The sequence below is a fragment of the Leptodactylus fuscus genome, chromosome 2 (assembly GCF_031893055.1).
Source record: "Leptodactylus fuscus isolate aLepFus1 chromosome 2, aLepFus1.hap2, whole genome shotgun sequence".
Classification (NCBI taxonomy): domain Eukaryota; kingdom Metazoa; phylum Chordata; class Amphibia; order Anura; family Leptodactylidae; genus Leptodactylus; species Leptodactylus fuscus.
The window spans coordinates 117,939,830-117,957,785 of record NC_134266.1 but is presented as its reverse complement, the minus strand read 5'-3'; the positions used below and the strand labels follow the sequence as shown (position 1 = coordinate 117,957,785).

The 17,956-nt window shown below is 42.6% G+C and overlaps 1 protein-coding gene across 1 annotated transcript in view; it reads left to right on the top strand.

Moving 5' to 3' along the window:
* Positions 1–17,956, top strand: part of LAPTM5 (lysosomal protein transmembrane 5) — a 61,594-nt gene that overhangs the window by 19,467 nt on the left and 24,171 nt on the right. The window contains exons 2-3 of the mRNA XM_075264592.1: positions 7,388–7,478; positions 16,523–16,599. Coding sequence (XP_075120693.1) covers positions 7,388–7,478; positions 16,523–16,599 — 168 coding nt within the window. The remainder of the gene's footprint in view (positions 1–7,387; positions 7,479–16,522; positions 16,600–17,956) is intronic.

Here is a 17,956-nt window from a genome sequence, read left to right as displayed (position 1 = left end):
CTTCACAGCGCAGACTAAGAGTTATCTCTGGACACTGGCAGGCCGGTGCTGCGGGAGCCCCGCCTGCAAGTGTCCGAAGATGACTTTCAGCTTGTGCTGTGAACAAGCAGCACCCCGGCTCCCTCCATCCCCTGGAGCTGCTGCTGCCTGGCCTGCAAGTGTCTGGAGTGCTCGTTCACAGCGCAGGCTGAGAGTCAACTCTCAGCCTGCGCTGTGAACAAGCAGACACCGGGGATCCCTGGCTGCAGTCCGCGATCGACCCATATGTCCTTTGCAATCGACCGGTAGATCGCGATCGATGTATTGGGCACCCCTGCTATAGACAATAGCTAAACGAAGACATACTATGCAGTGCTCATGTATGTACAGTAACAGTAGTGGTTCTCTGCTGTGCCAGTATATATACCGTGTTTCTCCGAAAGTAAGACAGTGTCTTACATTCTTTTTACCCCCAAAAGTCCCACTATGTCTTACTTTCGGGGTATGTCTTATATTGGGAAAACCAACCACCCTCCCCCCCCCATCATCATCATCATCATCATCAATCATATGGATTGAAGAGGCGGCCGCTTCCATACATTGCAATGGGAGCGTGCTATTCAAATAGTATTCGTTCATCTCTAACTTTAATTGTAACTTCTTACAATTGAAGTTAGAGATGCGCGAATACTATTTGAATAGCACGCTCCCATTGCAATGTATGGAAGCGGCAGGCGGCCGCCGCTTAACTCCTCATGTGCCGCTGCTTCAATCCATCAACCCCTGTCATTTTTTTTCCAATATAAGAATTCTACCATTAAAAGAGGTTCTTTCCTCTGACCACGTCGGAATAGCCTTAAAAAAGGCTATTCGTCTCCTACCTGTTGCCATAGCCAGCGCCGCCTTCTTCCTCAGCTGCGTCCACCCCATCTGTCTCTTCTTTGGGCCTCATGGATGATGCATGCGCAGTCGGCTCTGGCTGCGAGAGCCTGTTAGAGCCAACTGCGCATGCGTCATCCATGAGGCCCGACGGGGACACAGAAGGGGCGGACGCAGCTGAGGAAGAAGGTGGTGCTGGATATGGCAACAGGTAGGAGACGAATAGCCTTTTTTAAGGCTATTCCGACGTGGTCAGAGGAAATAACTTCTTTTAATGGAAGAATCCCTTTAACTCCTCGCGTGCCGAGCACTTCCATTCATTTCAATGGAAGCGTGCCATTGAAATGAATAGAAGCGGCTGGCACGCGGGGGGTTAAGCGGCCGCCGGCAAAGTCCTTCTTCACAGCGCTGTGCTGTGAGAGCCAGGGGGAACGCCCCCTCCCTCTCCCGGGGGTTCCCCCCGGCTCTCACAGCACAGCGGAGCCCCGTGTTTCCCCGATACAGTAGTAACACCCCCCCCCCCCCCCCCGAATGTAAGACAGTGTCTTACATTCTTTTTACCCCGAAAGTCCCACTATGTCTTACTTTCGGGGTATGTCTTACATTAGCCGACCTCCCTAAAACCCCCGCTACGTCTTACTATCGGGGGTGTCTTACTATCGGGGAAACACGGTAGGATTACAAAAGTGCAGTTCCCAAATATGTGGGATATGAGTAGCAGTATTATGCAATGCCAGTATACGCCCCCAATACTTTTACTGTACATGTAACACAAGAGAAACTGGTGTAGATGTATGATAAGATATAGGAGTGCACAGTGCTAGTGACTCCTCTCTTTGCTAATGGTATATGGCTACATCGATGTTCGTGGGTGATTTGGGCCCTGGGCAGCCACCCAAATTAAGCGTATTATAATCTGGCATTGCTGACCACTCTGTAGTGGCCATATATTAGTAAATATAAAGATAGAGTAATACAGTTTAGAAATTGATTTTAGTTTTATTAATGGAGATTCTGACTTTTCCAGTTTGCAATAACCTGGGTTTTAGATTGGTAAAATGTTTACCATTAGCCTGAAATGTATAATGCTGCTTGACTAAAATGTTCCAGATCCATAAAGTATATAGTTATAAAAACTTTATATTTTATAGTCACTGAGGTGTATGTAATATACCAAAATGTGACTATATGCAAGGCAATACTACTGTGTAAAGCAGAAGAAACTGCAGTTGCCATGAAATACAGAAGCAACGAAAGCTGTAAATACTGATGGTGCGGCAAAAGACATAAATATAGACATAGCGAGATATGTAATAAATAGACCTAGCTGGCATGTTGCAGCAGATGCTGTCTGTGGTTGCATTAGTAATAGCAGGTGCCTTCTCGCAGATGACTAGGTTGGCTCAGAGACTACGCATTTATTTCCCAGGGGAGTCCAAGTTCATCTGATAATGGAAACTTTTATCTAACCACTAAAATGGAAGGTGAAAACATTTCTAGTTAGTGGTGAGCTGTGGGCATGAGCGCATAAAATAGGCATCCTAGTGAGGGTGCAGAGCCAAATGAACCCTTTAGTGACTGGACTGTTTTAGGCTTTAATGACCAAAGCATTTTGGGTGTTTTTCCACCTCATCTACCAACATCTATAACTTTTACATTTTTCCATTAATGTAACTGTAGGAGGGCATTGTTTCTATGGGACAAATGAAAGTATTTAATGACACTATTTTGGGGTAGATATATCTCATTGATTCATTTTTAGCAATTCTTTCTTTGAAGGAGTAAAATAAATACAACAATTTTGCGATTTTGTAACGTCTCTGCCTGTTCGGGTCACTGCGCCACCCTCTGCTCGCATGCCGCGGTGCAGGAGGCGTGTGCAGTTTGTTTCCTTGCTTAAAGTCTTTGGTTGCACTGTGTCAGCTCTGATCTAGTTCTGTGATTGAATTTCCACCCCACCCGTCTTCTGCCCTTGTTTGCCGCTGTTCATGAAGTGGTTAATTCTGGTCTTGCCCTGTAATTGACAGCCTGTCTACCTATTAACTCCATGGCGATTTCTTCCTCCCTATTTATGCTTGGCTTACATTCACACTGGTGCTTGCTTTTGCCTTGTGCGTACTTGCTTTTTCTCTCGCTGTTATTACTTATATTCTGATTCTTCACCTCCCTCTGGCTTTCCCTATTGACTATTCTTTTGGATTCCGATTTTAACACCTTATTGATCGACTGTTACTGACCCTGGCTAGCTGACCTCCCTTTGATGTTATTGTCTTGTCTGCGTTTTGTGTGCCACATATATAGGTAGGGATCGTCTCTAAGGTGCCACCTATTGTGTAGGATAGGGCCAGGAAGGGACAGTGTGTGTGGGGGGGGGTTCAGCTTAGGGCTCACTGTCTCTTGTGCCCCTTTCTCCAGGGTTTCCAGCAGCTTCTGGCGAATTGCTGTCCTAGCAATTCTCTAACATAATAGCAAGCCCAAAAACCAACTGCCATACTTCCCTCCGGATAAGCATGGATCCTATTCAGGGCCTTGCAGCCAAGTTGGAGGGATTGGCAGGTCTGGTAGCTGAGCTAGCTAAACAGGTTCAGACCCTTACTGAGGCTGCTCTGCTGCATGATCCCCAGCTGTTTCTTCCTTTCCTAGGGTTAAGATGTTACTGCCAGATTGTTTCTCTGGGGACCATGAAAAATTTGAGACTTTCAGGGAGTCTTGTCGCCTGTACTTTCGTGTTAATCCACATGCGACTCAGGCCCAAGTGGTGGGAGTGGTTATATCTCTGCTACAGGGGGATCCACAAGCTTGGGCCCTTAAACTCCCTCCTGAGGATGAGGAGTGGTCTGACTATGAAAAATTTTTTAAGTTCCTGGGCTCTATTTATGCTGAGCCAGACCACATTGCACTTGCGGAGTCTCAACTCCTTGCCATGCAGCCGAGGAGTATTGCACAGAGTTCCGTAAGGGATCGTCTCCAAGTTGCCTCCTATTGCGTAGGATAGGGCCAGGCAAGAGGAAGGGACAGTGGGGGGCTTCAGCTTAGGGCTCACTGTCTCTTGTGCCCCTTTCTTCAGGGTTTCCAGCCGCTTCTGGGGAATTGCTGTCCTAGCAATTCTCTAACAGATTTCCCTTTTATGCCATAAAAATGCCATTCACCGTGTGGTTAATTAACCATTATATTATTTGCTGAGTTGATTACATTAATACCAAAATTTGTATAGTTTTACACAGGTGCTCCATCCCTAAGAAACATTTAGGGGGACTTTTGGCGGTCCCCTGTCCTCCTAATCAGTTAGGGACCACCAGCGATGGAATTGGGCCACCAGCGATTAGACCCTTACCTCCTATCCTCCGGACAGGGAAGAAGTGTCCATAAAGCCACAACCCCTTTATTTTTTTTAATCTTTTTTTGTCAACAGAATTGTGTGATGGCTTATTTTTTGCAGGAAGATCTGAAATTCTTTTTGATGCCTTTTTTTGGGAACAACACTTTCTGATAGCTTTTTATACTGTTTTTCAGTGGCCAAAAGATAAAAGAGCAATTCTGGCATTGTTTCCCTCAGTCACCATACAGGGAAAGTAATATTACAGTATTTATTAAGGTCATTATGAATGTGGCAATGCTCAATATGTGTTATGTTTTGGGGGTTTTTCATTATTATTAGTATTTATTAAATATTTAAGGATGGGATTATTGCATTATTAAAATTGTACTTAGACTATTTATAGTCCCCCTAGTGGACTTGGGCTTGCATTCTTCAGATCGCTTATATAATATATTGCACTGCCTATTTAATGCAATGTACAGCCTAATAGGGTTATACAAAAGGCAGCCTATAAAGGTGTAAAATTAAAACACTAGTAACAGTATTTGGCCAAGTGGGTGATCCCTGGTAGTTAACCCCCTATTGATGAATAGCTAGGAACCACATGGCATGCAAAGGCCTGGCAAGTGGAGTTCATATTTGGTGTTCATGCACTGTTACTGGTTGCCATGAGCAATAAAGGCAGTTTGTCTTTTATAGAATTTCATAAATTTCCAGATTGTTTCTGTTGTGGTGTTAAAAATTATATTGATGAGGGAAAGGAAAATAAAAAAATTTGGGTTATCTAAAACACATTTCTACTTACGCTAGGTTCACACTAGTGTTGGCCTATAGCAGATTGCTATAAGGCTGAGTTCACACTGGGTATTTTGGTCAGGATTTTCAGGCAGAATCCGCCTGATAATCCTGACCCAAAAAACGGCTCCCTTTGAAATCAATGGGAGCCGGTCAGTTCTTTTTTCCGGGAGCAGTTTGTTCTGGCTCCCGGAAAAAAAAGAAGCGACATGCTCATTCTTCAAGCGGATTCGCTTGAAGACACCTCCCTCTCAACTAGGCCCATTCATTTGGGCCTAATCCGGATTGGAGTGCTGAGACTGGATGCATTGAACGAACTTACTCTCGCATTTAGCTCGGGCTGGCAAGGTCTCATCACTTTCAAACTTCACCTGCAAGCACATCTCGTGGCAGCCCATTATATGCTAGTCGGGATCCCTGACAGCTTGCATTATGCGGGAGCTGACTTTTTTCATAGGAATGCATTGACCAGCGTTGATTGGTCGAATGTACAGCATTCGGCCAATCAATGCTGGTCAATGCATTCCTATGAGAAAAAATCAGCTCCCGCATAACGCAAGCTGCCAGGGATCCCGACTAGCATATAATGGGCTGCCACGAGATGTGCTTGCAGGTGAAGTTTGAAAGTGATGAGACCTTGCCACCCCGATCTAAATGCAAGAGTAAGTTCAATGCAAACACATTGTGACAGCGCACCATATGCTAATCGGGATCGCTGGCAGCTTGCGTTATGCGGGAGCTGACTTTTTCCATATATTTACTGTACGCTTGTATGTATCTTGGGCTGGCAAGGAAGGTATATAGAGCCCCAAAGAGCTGTTTGAGTAAGATTCCTACCTAAATGAAGCTAATTCCTAGCTAACCCTGCCAGTACATCTACCCCTGTCTAGTTCACAGTTGCATATGAACCAAATCTGAAATCCACTATTCGTATAAAGTGGAGGTCACCCGATTTAAGTTTTCCTACTTCCTATCCTACCTCCCCAGCACAGTTAATGGTGTAAAAAAAGGGCCAAGGAAGGTGAGAGGGGAAACAAATTTTTACTGCATTTGCAGCGTGGTATTCGATTGGAATTGAATATCTCGAACAGCCTGATATACGCTCAAATAGCTATTTGATCGAACGCTATTCGCTCATCTCTAATTATTAGCAATATGCAGTATATAAACACAGGCAGGGTGTTCTAGTGTGGCTGGGACATTTTGCTTTTTGCTGACTAGAAGATCTAAATTCATCTTTCATTTACTTCTGTCCTTGACCCATATAATTACCTTACAGGTAAAAGGAAGGCTAACCAAGGGGGTTTGAGGGGCTCAGTCATGGCAATAAGAGTGACTATAGGAGTAGCTGTTGGGTAAGCAAATCTAATTTTCCCTGAAGTCCAGAAAGCATCTCTTATGATGTGTTCCTATGCTGCAAAACCAAGTAAGACTTCTGAAAAAATAGTTTTCTTAGTATTGCAGATCAGCCTGATTGAAGTGAACTGATGATTCTTATGCAACTTCACACAAATACCATGGACAAATTGGATATTGGGTGAATAAAGATTCACTTGCATTGAATTTATTAGAGTGCTTCCTTTCTTTTGTCATATTCAGCCCTTGGACAAAATTGGTGCTGTTTCTTTAAATAATTCAGAAGTTGTAAGGGAATTGCTAAGACAGCAATTCCCAGAACTGTTAAACCCTGGGAGGGGCACAAGAGACAGTGAGCCCTAAGCTGAAGCCCCCCGCTTTCCCTTCCTATTGCCAGGCCCTATCCTAGGTAATAGGCGACAACCACGAGGACAATCCCTCCCTGAATATGTGAAACACAAAACGCAGACAAGACGAACAACAACAAAGGGAGGTCAGCTAGCCAGGGTTCGGTAACAGGAGAGCGATGCAGTGCCAAATCGGAGTCAAGAGAATAGTCAATGAGAAAAGCCAAAGGTCAAGTATAATAGTATAAGCAAACAGGGACAGTAAGAGCAGGTATGCGCACGGCAATAACAAGCACTGGTGTGAATGGGAACCAAGGCTAAATAGGGAGGAAGAACCAGCCCATGGAGTTCACAGATAGGCAGCTGTCAATCACAGGGCAAGGCCAGATTAACACTTAATGGACAGAGGCAACCTTGGCAGAAGACGGGTGTGGTGCAAATCCAATTAAGGACTAGAGCCGTGTTCACACAGTGCAACTAAAAACTTTAAGCAGATTCTCAAACTGCACACGCCTCCTGCGCCGCAGCATGCGAGCAGAGGGTGGTGTAGTGACCCGAACAGGCAGAGATGTTACAGAAGTGTTTTATACATATCTCCAATTCAGTTTTAATACAGCATAGTTTCAATCAATATAGTGCCATACAATCTATTATAATCTATACTTGTAAGCCAACCTGAGTCCAGTACTGAGCCTAGATTTTTATTTTACAGGGAATCAGCGTTATACTCTTCATTGAATATTCTGTTGAGATGGGCAAAAGGAAGAAATACAGCACTGAGCTGAGCAATTTTAACTACATTGGTAAGTCTATTATCCTACTAATATTATAAAAGTGAAAGTTTGTGTGTTTGGATGTTTGTTCCTCAATCACGCAAAAACGTGCATTATATGGGGTTTCAGCGAGCTGCTGAGATGCCGTAACAATTACAGGCACGGTGCAAAGAACAACTTCAGTGCCAGGCCAACTTGAGAGCTGCCGAAACGCCGGAGGAGGTGGATTATCAACACCAACAACATGCTCATTATATAGCATCCCAGTGAGCTTCTGAGATGCGAGCTGCCAAAACACTAGAGCAGGCAAACCATCAAAGGCAGCAATTTGCTGAATATAGGCGGATCATCCACTCCAACAACCCGCTGACAAAGTCGCGGACAGAGGCTAGTCTTAGGCCGAGTTCACACAATGTCTTTTGGCACATAATGTGGCACGTAGACGCCGCGGGAGCTTTTGCGGGCCGTATACGCTCGCATTGATACGAGCGTGGATCGTATACACGGCGCTATATTGCGGCCGTGATTTTGTGTACACAGTCCCGGCTCCCATTGAAATCAATGGGAGCATATACGGCCCTCAAAAGCTCCCGCGGTGTCTACGTGCCACATTACATGCCAAAAGACATTGTGTGAACCCAGCCTAAGTATTATTTTGTCCCAGAAAGGGTCTAGACAGTGAGATTTCTGATCACAGATATACTTGAAAATATACAGATGAACTGCAGCTTATTCTGGCTGTCAGCATAATAAAGGATTGATAGTAGCGTACCTGGAGGCCTTGCTGGAGGTCCCTGACTACCAGGGCAATACTCCAGTGCCCACTAATTTCCTTGGAGGATGGCGATCATCATTATCATAATAACTGTTAAGAGCAATACTGATGTAACATACACAAACAGATAGATACAAATACCTCATTCTTTAAAGACAAACAATAAACCAGCATATAATAAATAGCACACATGCACATCCAGATGCAGTGAACCACAGGTTTTTACCCAAATACAATGATTCAGTTACTGAGGTATCATCACATTATTTTTTTTCACATAAAAATGTGCTGAAGTAAGGGCAGCAGGGTGGCTCAGTGGTTAGCACTGCAGCCTAGCAGCACTGGAGTCCTGTGTTTGAATCCCGCCAGGAGCAACATCTGCGAGGAGTTTGTATGTTCTCCCCGTGTTTGTGTGGATTTACCCCCATTCTACAAAGACATACTGATAGTAAAAACAAATGTAAATTGCGATCCCTATATGGGGCTCACAATCTATATTTAAAAAGAAAAAAAAAAGCGTCCTGAAATATGTTCCAACACTAGAATTCAATAAAGATATGATTAAAAGAGTTTGGGTAGTTACACAGTCTCTGGTCTCATTGGCCTCTTAATGCAGGACAACTTCACTATTACGTATTAAGAAGTCAAATGTTCCCACAATTTAAAGTGGCTATAACAATAAAAGCCAGTAATTAACTTTTAGAGTCTATTTGGCCATATGTGAATTGTTCTATTACAGGGGTTTTTGTGCTATTATAGGCCATTCATTGCATATTGCCTTCATATGCCATCATAAGCCAATAAACAAAGTTGAATCGCACTCCAAGAGGTTATGCTTCTTAAATAATTTATTATAGTTTAAAGATCCAACTATAAACCCTTCATCAGGCTGCATGGAAATAGAGTCTATGGAAGATCCATTGAGTGCAGCTCGTTCTCTTGAATTATGTGGAGTTCCTATAAGTAAGTTGGAAAGGTTCTGCTTGCTGGCACACACGGGGAGATAGTTGCATACAAGGACTTTCATCTAGGAGTAGTAATACGTGCTACATCCAAAAGGATTCACATGGCTGATTATCCAATTATGCAGGGGTCAGCGGTAGGGTATGCTTACCAGGTTTTCTGGTATCCAATCAGTTATGTGTTATGAGGCTTGTCAGCTACTCTATGATATTTCTCATAGCACAAGACTTCCTGTTCTTGATGAGTTGGGTGAGAACTGCCAGTGTTTTTTTTTTTTTTTTTTTAGAGGAAATAGAGGTGAAAGACAATCGTGTAGTAGTAGCACAGGGTGTGCTACTGTTAGTCATGCTGGTAGGGGAACTAGGGTTAAATCTGTTGTGAGGGCATAGAGGAACCCCACTGACATGATAAGTCCCAAAAAAGTGGGGAAGAGGATGAAATTATTGAATCAGATGATGATTCTATTATAGATAAGACCTGACAAACAGGTCAGGGTGACAGGGTGACATCAGAGGAAGGAGCGGTGGCAACTACAATAGTAAACAGCCCCTACATCCAAAAGACCTGCTTGGGGTAGGTCTAAGGCATGCTGGGCTGGTGGTGGCACATTTAAGCTGCTGCTGGTTTTGGCGGCAGTAGCTACATGCATACATTCCAATATGGGAATTTTTTTTTGTGGCCAAATGACAAACTGCAAGGTGCAAGATCTGCAAGCAGAAAATTAGCTATGGGCATGCAAGTGTAGGATTAGGTCTCTCCGTACTAACATGAAATAGTTTCACCAACCCATTTGCCAGAATAGTACTGGCAATGGCATCAAGTGAGCAAAATCATTCTATTCCTTCTCTCCATGATTATTTATAGTCCACATCCACACCTAATACATAGTCATCATCATTATCATTATCTTCCCTGTCTGCTTCTCCCCCTTCTCTATCGCAACATCAGTCATCATCCATAAAGAAATGTAAACAGCAGTTTGTGCCCAATCATCTAGCTGGTCCGCAACTTTAACATGCATGGAAATTACCTACCTACCATTATTTCTCTAGGAAAGCTATCCCTTCTTGATATCGCAATATAGGCCTCTGGGCCATGTGGAAAAGTTTCAGGCCACTGTCAACAGATGGAGCACCAATTATGGGAATGGACAATAGATAGCTTCCATGGCCTACTGGGTCATTGTTTTGAGTGTCAGCGGCCACTGCAAGCTACAGTATAATCCAAATTTTTTTCTGCCTCCCAAGACCTCTCAGAGTCATAGAATCCTTTCCAATTCATAAATTATTCTAGCTTTTTCATCTGGCAGGCCAGGCATGCTGATGTTCCTTTTTTTGCTGCACTACCTTTTTGAGTGAAAACAAACTCTACCTTTGTTTTGGACTAAAAGAAACTGGACTTGTGTGTCTATGCCACCCCACCTAGCAATCCCAGACCCTGACTATATATATATATATATATATATATATATATATATATATATATATATATATATATATACAGTCCTATGAAAAAGTTTGGGCACCCCTATTAATCTTAATCATTTTTTGTTCTAAATATTTTGGTGTTTGCAACAGCCATTTCAGTTTGATATATCTAATAACTGATGGACACAGTAATATTTCAGGATTGAAATGAGGTTTATTGTACTAACAGAAAATGTGCAATATGCATTAAACCAAAATTTGACCGGTGCAAAAGTATGGGCACCCTTATCATTTTATTGATTTGAATTCCCCTAACTACTTTTTACTGACTTACTGAAGCACAAAATTGGTTTTGTAACCTCAGTGAGCTTTGAACTTCATAGCCAGATGTATCCAATCATAAGAAAAGGTATTTAAGGTGGCCAATTGCAAGTTGATCTCCTATTTGAATCTCCTCTGAAGAGTGGCATCATGGGCTACTCAAAACAACTCTCAAATGATCTGAAAACAAAGATTGTTCAACATAGTTGTTCAGGGGAAAGATACAAAAAGTTGTCTCAGAGATTTAACCTGTCAGTTTCCACTGTGAGGAACATAGTAAGGAAATGGAAGACCACAGGGACAGTTCTTGTTAAGCCCAGAAGTGGCAGGCCAAGAAAAATATCAGAAAGGCAGAGAAGAAGAATGGTGAGAACAGTCAAGGACAATCCACAGACCACCTCCAAAGAGCTGCAGCATCATCTTGCTGCAGATGGTGTCACTGTGCATCGGTCAACTATACAGCACACTTTGCACAAATAGAAGCTGTATGGGAGAGTGATGAGAAAGAAGCCGTTTCTGCACGTACGCCACAAATAGAGTTGCCTGAGGTATGAAAAAGCACATTTGGACAAGGCAGCTTCATTTTGGAAACAAAAATTGAGTTGTTTGGTTATAAAAAAAGGCGTTATGCATGGCGTCCAAAAAGAAACAGCATTCCAAGAAAAACACATGCTACCCACTGTAAAATTTGGTGGAGGTTCCATCATGCTTTGGGGCTGTGTGGCCAATGCCGGCATCGGGAATCTTGTTAAAGTTGAGGGTCGCATGGATTCCACTCAGTATCAGCAGATTCTTGAGAATAATGTTCAAGAATCAGTGACGAAGTTGAAGTTACGCGGGGATGGATATTTCAGCAAGACAATGATCCAAAACACCGCTCCAAATCCTCAGGCATTCATGCAGAGGAACAATTACAATGTTCTGGAATGGCCATCCCAGTCCCCAGACCTGAATATCATTGAACATCTGTGGGATGATTTGAAGCGGGCTGTCCATGCTCGGCGACCATCTAACTTAACTGAACTTGAATTGTTTGTCCAAAATACCTTTATCCAGGATCCAGGAACTGATTAAAAGCTACAGGAAGCGACTAGAGGCTGTTATCTTTGCAAAAGGAGGATGTACTAAATATTTATGTCACTTTTCTGTTGAGGTGCCCATACTTTTGCATCGGTCAAATTTTGGTTTAATGCATATTGCGCATTTTCTGTTAGTACAATAAACCTCATTTCAATCCTGAAATATTACTGTGTCCATCAGTTATTAGATATATCAAACTGAAATGGCTGTTGCAAATACCAAAATATTTAGAACTAAAAATGATTAAGATTAATAGGGGTGCCCAAACTTTTTCATAGGACTGTATATATACACTCACCGGCCACTTTATTAGGTACACCTGTCCAACTGCTCGTTAACACTTAATTTCTAATCAGCCAATCACATGGCGGCAACTCAGTGCATTTAGGCATGTAGACATGGTCAAGACAATCTCCTGCAGTTCAAACCGAGCATCAGTATAGGGAAGAAAGGTGATTTGAGTGCCTTTGAACGTGGCATGGTTGTTGGTGCCAGAAGGGCTGGTCTGAGTATTTCAGAAACTGCTGATCTACTGGGATTTTCACGCACAACCATCTCTAGGGTTTACAGAGAATGGTCCGAAAAAGAAAAAACATCCAGTGAGCGGCAGTTCTGTGGGCAGAAATGCATTGTTGATGCCAGAGGTCAGAGGAGAATGGCCAGACTGGTTCAAGCTGATAGAAAGGCAACAGTGACTCAAATAGCCACCCATTACAAACAAGGTAGCCAGAAGAGCATCTCTGAATGCACAGTACGTCAAACTTTGAGGCAGATGGGCTACAGCAGCAGAAGACCACACCGGGTGCCACTCCTTTCAGCTAAGAACAGGAAACTGAGGCTACAATTTGCACAAGCTCATCGAAATTGGACAATTGAAGATTGGAAAAACGTTGCCTGGTCTGATGAGTCTCGATTTCTGCTGCGACATTCGGATGGTAGGGTCAGAATTTGGCGTCAACAACATGAAAGCATGGATCCATCCTGCCTTGTATCAACGGTTCAGGCTGGTGGTGGTGGTGTCATGGTGTGGGGAATATTTTCTTGGCACTCTTTGGGCCCCTTGGTACCAATTGAGCATCGTTGCAACGCCAAAGCCTACCTGAGTATTGTTGCTGACCATGTCCATCCCTTTATGACCACAATGTACCCAACATCTGATGGCTACTTTCAGCAGGATAATGCGCCATGTCACAAAGCTGGAATCATCTCAGACTGGTTTCTTGAACATGACAATGAGTTCACTGTACTCCAATGGCCTCTACAGTCACCAGATCTCAATCCAATAGAGCATCTTTGGGATGTGGTGGAACGGGAGATTTGCATCATGGATGTGCAGCCGACAAATCTGCGGCAACTGTTGATGATGCCATCATGTCAATATGGACCAAAATCTCTGAGGAATGCTTCCAGCACCTTGTTGAATCTATGCCACGAAGAATTGAGGCAGTTCTGAAGGCAAAAGGGGGTCCAACCCTTTACTAGCATGGTGTACCTAATAAAGTGGCCGGTGAGTGTATATAGCATCTTGTACAGTCCAATGTGCAGCAACAACAAACGAATTGTTTGCTGATGGAGCAAATTGGGCTCCTTAAAGAGACTGTTGTCACTAGCCCGCAAAGACCTATTGAGCACAGAGATGAGAAGCGGGCTGTGCAAAGAGCTTTGCAAAAGATGACCCCAGATGATGACGTGGAGGCCTTCCTGACTATGTTTGAGAGAGTGGCTGAATGGGAGAAACTGCCAGCTGCTGACTGGGCAGACGTCATTGCACTCTATTTGACCGGTGAACTCCAGAAGGCCTATTATGACCCCTGCCAGTATATATATAATAGGCCTTCTGGAGTTCACCGGTCAAATAGAGTGACTTTGGATGTTCGGATGTTTGGCGGTCAATCACGCAGAAACCGGTCCACCGATTTGGCTGAAATTTTCCACAAACATAGTCACTACACTCGATTGCGCAATAGGCTACTTTTTGTCACAATAGCGCACATACGTTTTTCCCAGGACCCCCACAAAATCCAAACTCACATCACTATCTCTGCAATCTCACACACTTTGGACCCCGATTTGGCTGAAATTTTCCACAAACATAGTCCCTACACTCGATTGCGCAATAGGCTACTTTTTGTCACAATAGCACACATACGTTTTTCCCAGGACCCCCACAAAACCCAAACTCACATCACTATCTCTGCAATCTCACACACTTTGGACCATAGCAAGCCACAAAATTCATATTACCCCCTACAGCAGAGGTCAGCAACCCCTGGCACATGTGCCAAGAGTGGCACTCCTGCCATATTTCACTGGCATGCCAGCAGCACAGGACCTGCAAGAGTTAAATGAAGTCTCTGCTAGAGCTGAGGCATAAGGACAATCCCCTTTGAGAGGGGTGCAGGAAACCCAGGGGGTGGAGCTTAATCGCTCAAGTCTCTGCCTGCCTGCTATAGTGATAGCTCCTGCCGAAGCTGCTGGCAAACTGAAAGTAAGAAACACACAGCTCCCTTCCTTTAGTTCCTATTCACATTAATGTCAGGCATTTGGTGTTATTAGTTTAGTGTTAGTAACTCCATGTGCCTCACATTAATAGGAATAAACCCCATCATGTCCCTCATATTAACCCCTGTGTGCCCCATATAAAGGTTACTAATATGTGAGACATATGGAGGGACTAATAAAAGACCTCAGTAATGAAGATACTTAATTATTACCTCCAAGTCTCTCACATATCAGTAACTAGAGATGAGCGAGTACTGTTGGGATCAGCCGATCCGAACAGCACGCTCCATAGAAATGAATGGATGCAACTGGTACTTCCGCTTGGACGTAGCCGGCGCGCTTAACCCCCCGCGTGCCGGCTACGTCCATTCATTTCTATGCGAGCGTGCTGTTCGGATCGGCTGATCCCAACAGTACTCGCTCATCTCTATCAGTAACTCTTACACAGGGGTTAATGTGAGGGACATGATGGGGTTAATTGCTATTAATAAGAGGTGCATGGAGTTACTAAACTGTCATGCACAGGGCCAGACTTTATGTTGCTTGCTCAAGAGTATCCTGTGCCCAAAACTTACATGTACTGGCGCAAAATAACAACTCATACAATGTCGTATATCGAAGTATATTAACCTGAAATACCTCTGACCCAAAGACACTATGTACAGTTTATACCAACACCGTATAGCAGCTGAACTACAAATTATATTCAACACAAAAGTCTCATGTGCTCTCAGAATTACAGCAAAAACAAGATACAAAGTTACATTTCATATCCCATACCTTATACACACTACGAAAACCTTACCCGCGCCTGTATATACCCACTTCTACAATCACCGCAGACGAAGTCGAGGGTACCAGCTAATATATATATATATATATATATATATATATATATATATATATATATATCGAGTGTAGTGACTATGTTTGTGGAAAATTTCAGCCAAATCGGTGGAGCGGTTTTTGCGTGATTGACCGCCAAACATCCGAACATCCAAAGTCACAAACTCACAAACATTTCACATTTATAATATTAATAGGATATATATATATATATATATATATATATATATATATATATATATGTGTGTATTTTTCTTGTTCTTTATAATTACACAGTTGTGGGGAGGTTCTTTCTTCCTTATATTGGAAGGGAGCGGGGCTAAGTATTTAACTGTTTAAAGGTTATTAAAATTTCCATACTGTCCTGCCAGCACACAGGGGCAGAAATACCTCATCACTGTGGTGCTGTTGGGACTAATGGGAAACAGATTGACATTATAATCAATGTTTGACTTCTGTTTTTCCATAGACATACATGTAACTTTCACTTTGACATAACTTTGATAGAAATAGGATAGATAGGTTCCTAGGAGCTCTAAGAGTTTTCTACACTATGTTTTAAGCCAATTTAATATGCTCTTACCAAACTTGCACAATCCAAAACAAATCTTGGGCCTGAAGCATCTGTACCCAAATTAAGTGGCTCTTGAGAGGTTTGCCTATCTCTAGTCTTTTCCTGTTTTCACAATTCTACATTGACAAGACTGAATTATGGAACTGACTGAAAATTAATACTATACCAGTGTTTCCCTCTATAAAGAAAAGTCTGAAATTGGGAAATGAGTCAGAAAGAATTTAACAATGAATACTGCAAAGCACATTACAAATGACTAGAACATAATTACTCCCTTACATTTTAATGCTAAACAATTAGACTTACTGCAAATTCTATGTAATCGACAGATTTTAGCATTTCTGTAATATGTGGATTAGAAGTGAAGAGGACCAAATACAAACATAAAGCAAAGTCAGTGACTCATTTTTTATTACATCTTATTTATTATTAAATTTTACTAAATTTGTTTGGCTTTCTAATTAACTTTATCTGACTAACACAATTACATTGGCGATTATGACAGATGAATTTATTAATTCTAGTGGAATGTCAGCACAGTGAAAAATAAATTTTAATGTACTGCCTGCCTGTTTCTATTTTTCAGCGGACACACTTTCAAGCTTCCTCCTTCTCGTGGTCCTGTTTCTGATCAGTCTCTCATTGCTGGTTGGTACCAAAATGGTAGGTGATATACATAGTTCGAGCCATGTGTAAGTATTAGAATAAGGAAGATATGCAAATTACCATATAAACAAGACATGTCTCATTTTAGGATAAGACTCATATATGTTATATACAGGGTGGGGCAAAAGGTATGAACTGGTTTTGACCAGCTAGCGCTCAGCCTGTGGTGGTGGTGGGAAGAGGGGTGGGGCCTCGTTGTGAGAGTGGGAGGGTCTAGTTGTCAGTAGAATCCATGCCTTGGACGGGAGAGCATTGTGGGTTTGCTGTGAGGACGTTTTTTCAAAATGGCCATTCTGTTATCACCAAGCAGAGGGCCTTCCGACTACACTTCAATATCCCTGTTGGGGGTAACGTCCCTAGGGGTAATGCAATTAGGCGTTGGGCTAGGACATTGGAAAAAACTGGTTCAACAGCAACTCCTTCAGCAATTGGAAGACCCAGAACAGTAAGAACACCTCAAAATGTCATCCTGGTAAGAAATGCTATTGAAGTGTCTCCCAACAGGACGGGGCTACATCCCACACTGCTAGGATTTCACCCCGTCTCTGTGAGGGGTGATGTGGAGTGGCCTGCACGCTCACCAGATTTGAGCATTTGTGACTTTTTCCTTTGGGGTACCTAAAGGAAAAGGTTTTTAAAAATCGGCCACATACCCTGGAAGAACTTAAGGACAGAATCAGGGAGGAAGTTACTCCAATACCCATCCAAATGTGCAGAAGAGCTGTTGAAAACTTCAGAATTCGCCTTCAAGAGTGTATCGGTGCTGACGGCCGCCATCTTCCTGATATCATCTTTAAAACAATGTAAAAAAACTAGATTCTGAACTGAATTAGGCAATATAAACATAATTTCTGTAAGTTGAGTTGGTTTTGTTTTATATCCCTTTAAAACCGGTTCATAACTTTTGCCCCACCGTGTGTTAGAGGGGTCTAATAAAAAAGTACCTTAAAGCTTACCTAACCTATTTTTTTCTGGCGGGATTTGTGTTTTTAATACATTGTGTTTTATTTTTTTGCTGACAAATTTCTGTGAAATCCACATTCCAGTTCTCCCTTGAGATCCCTGGTTTCACTCTTGCTTCCAGTATAGTATTGACTATATTGGAGTCCATCAGGTGACCATTGTTTCATGACAAAACCGTGTATACAGCATATCTTTGTCCAGACAGATATTATGATGAAGTTGTAATGCAAGTGTGAACATAGCCTTAATAGTTTCATTTTGTTCATTGTCAAAAATAAGTAAATGAACTAAAGAGAAATCTAAGTCAAATCAATAAATCAATATTTGGTGTAACTAACTTTTGCATTTAAAACAGCATTAAAATATGCACACAATGTTTAAAGGAAATTGG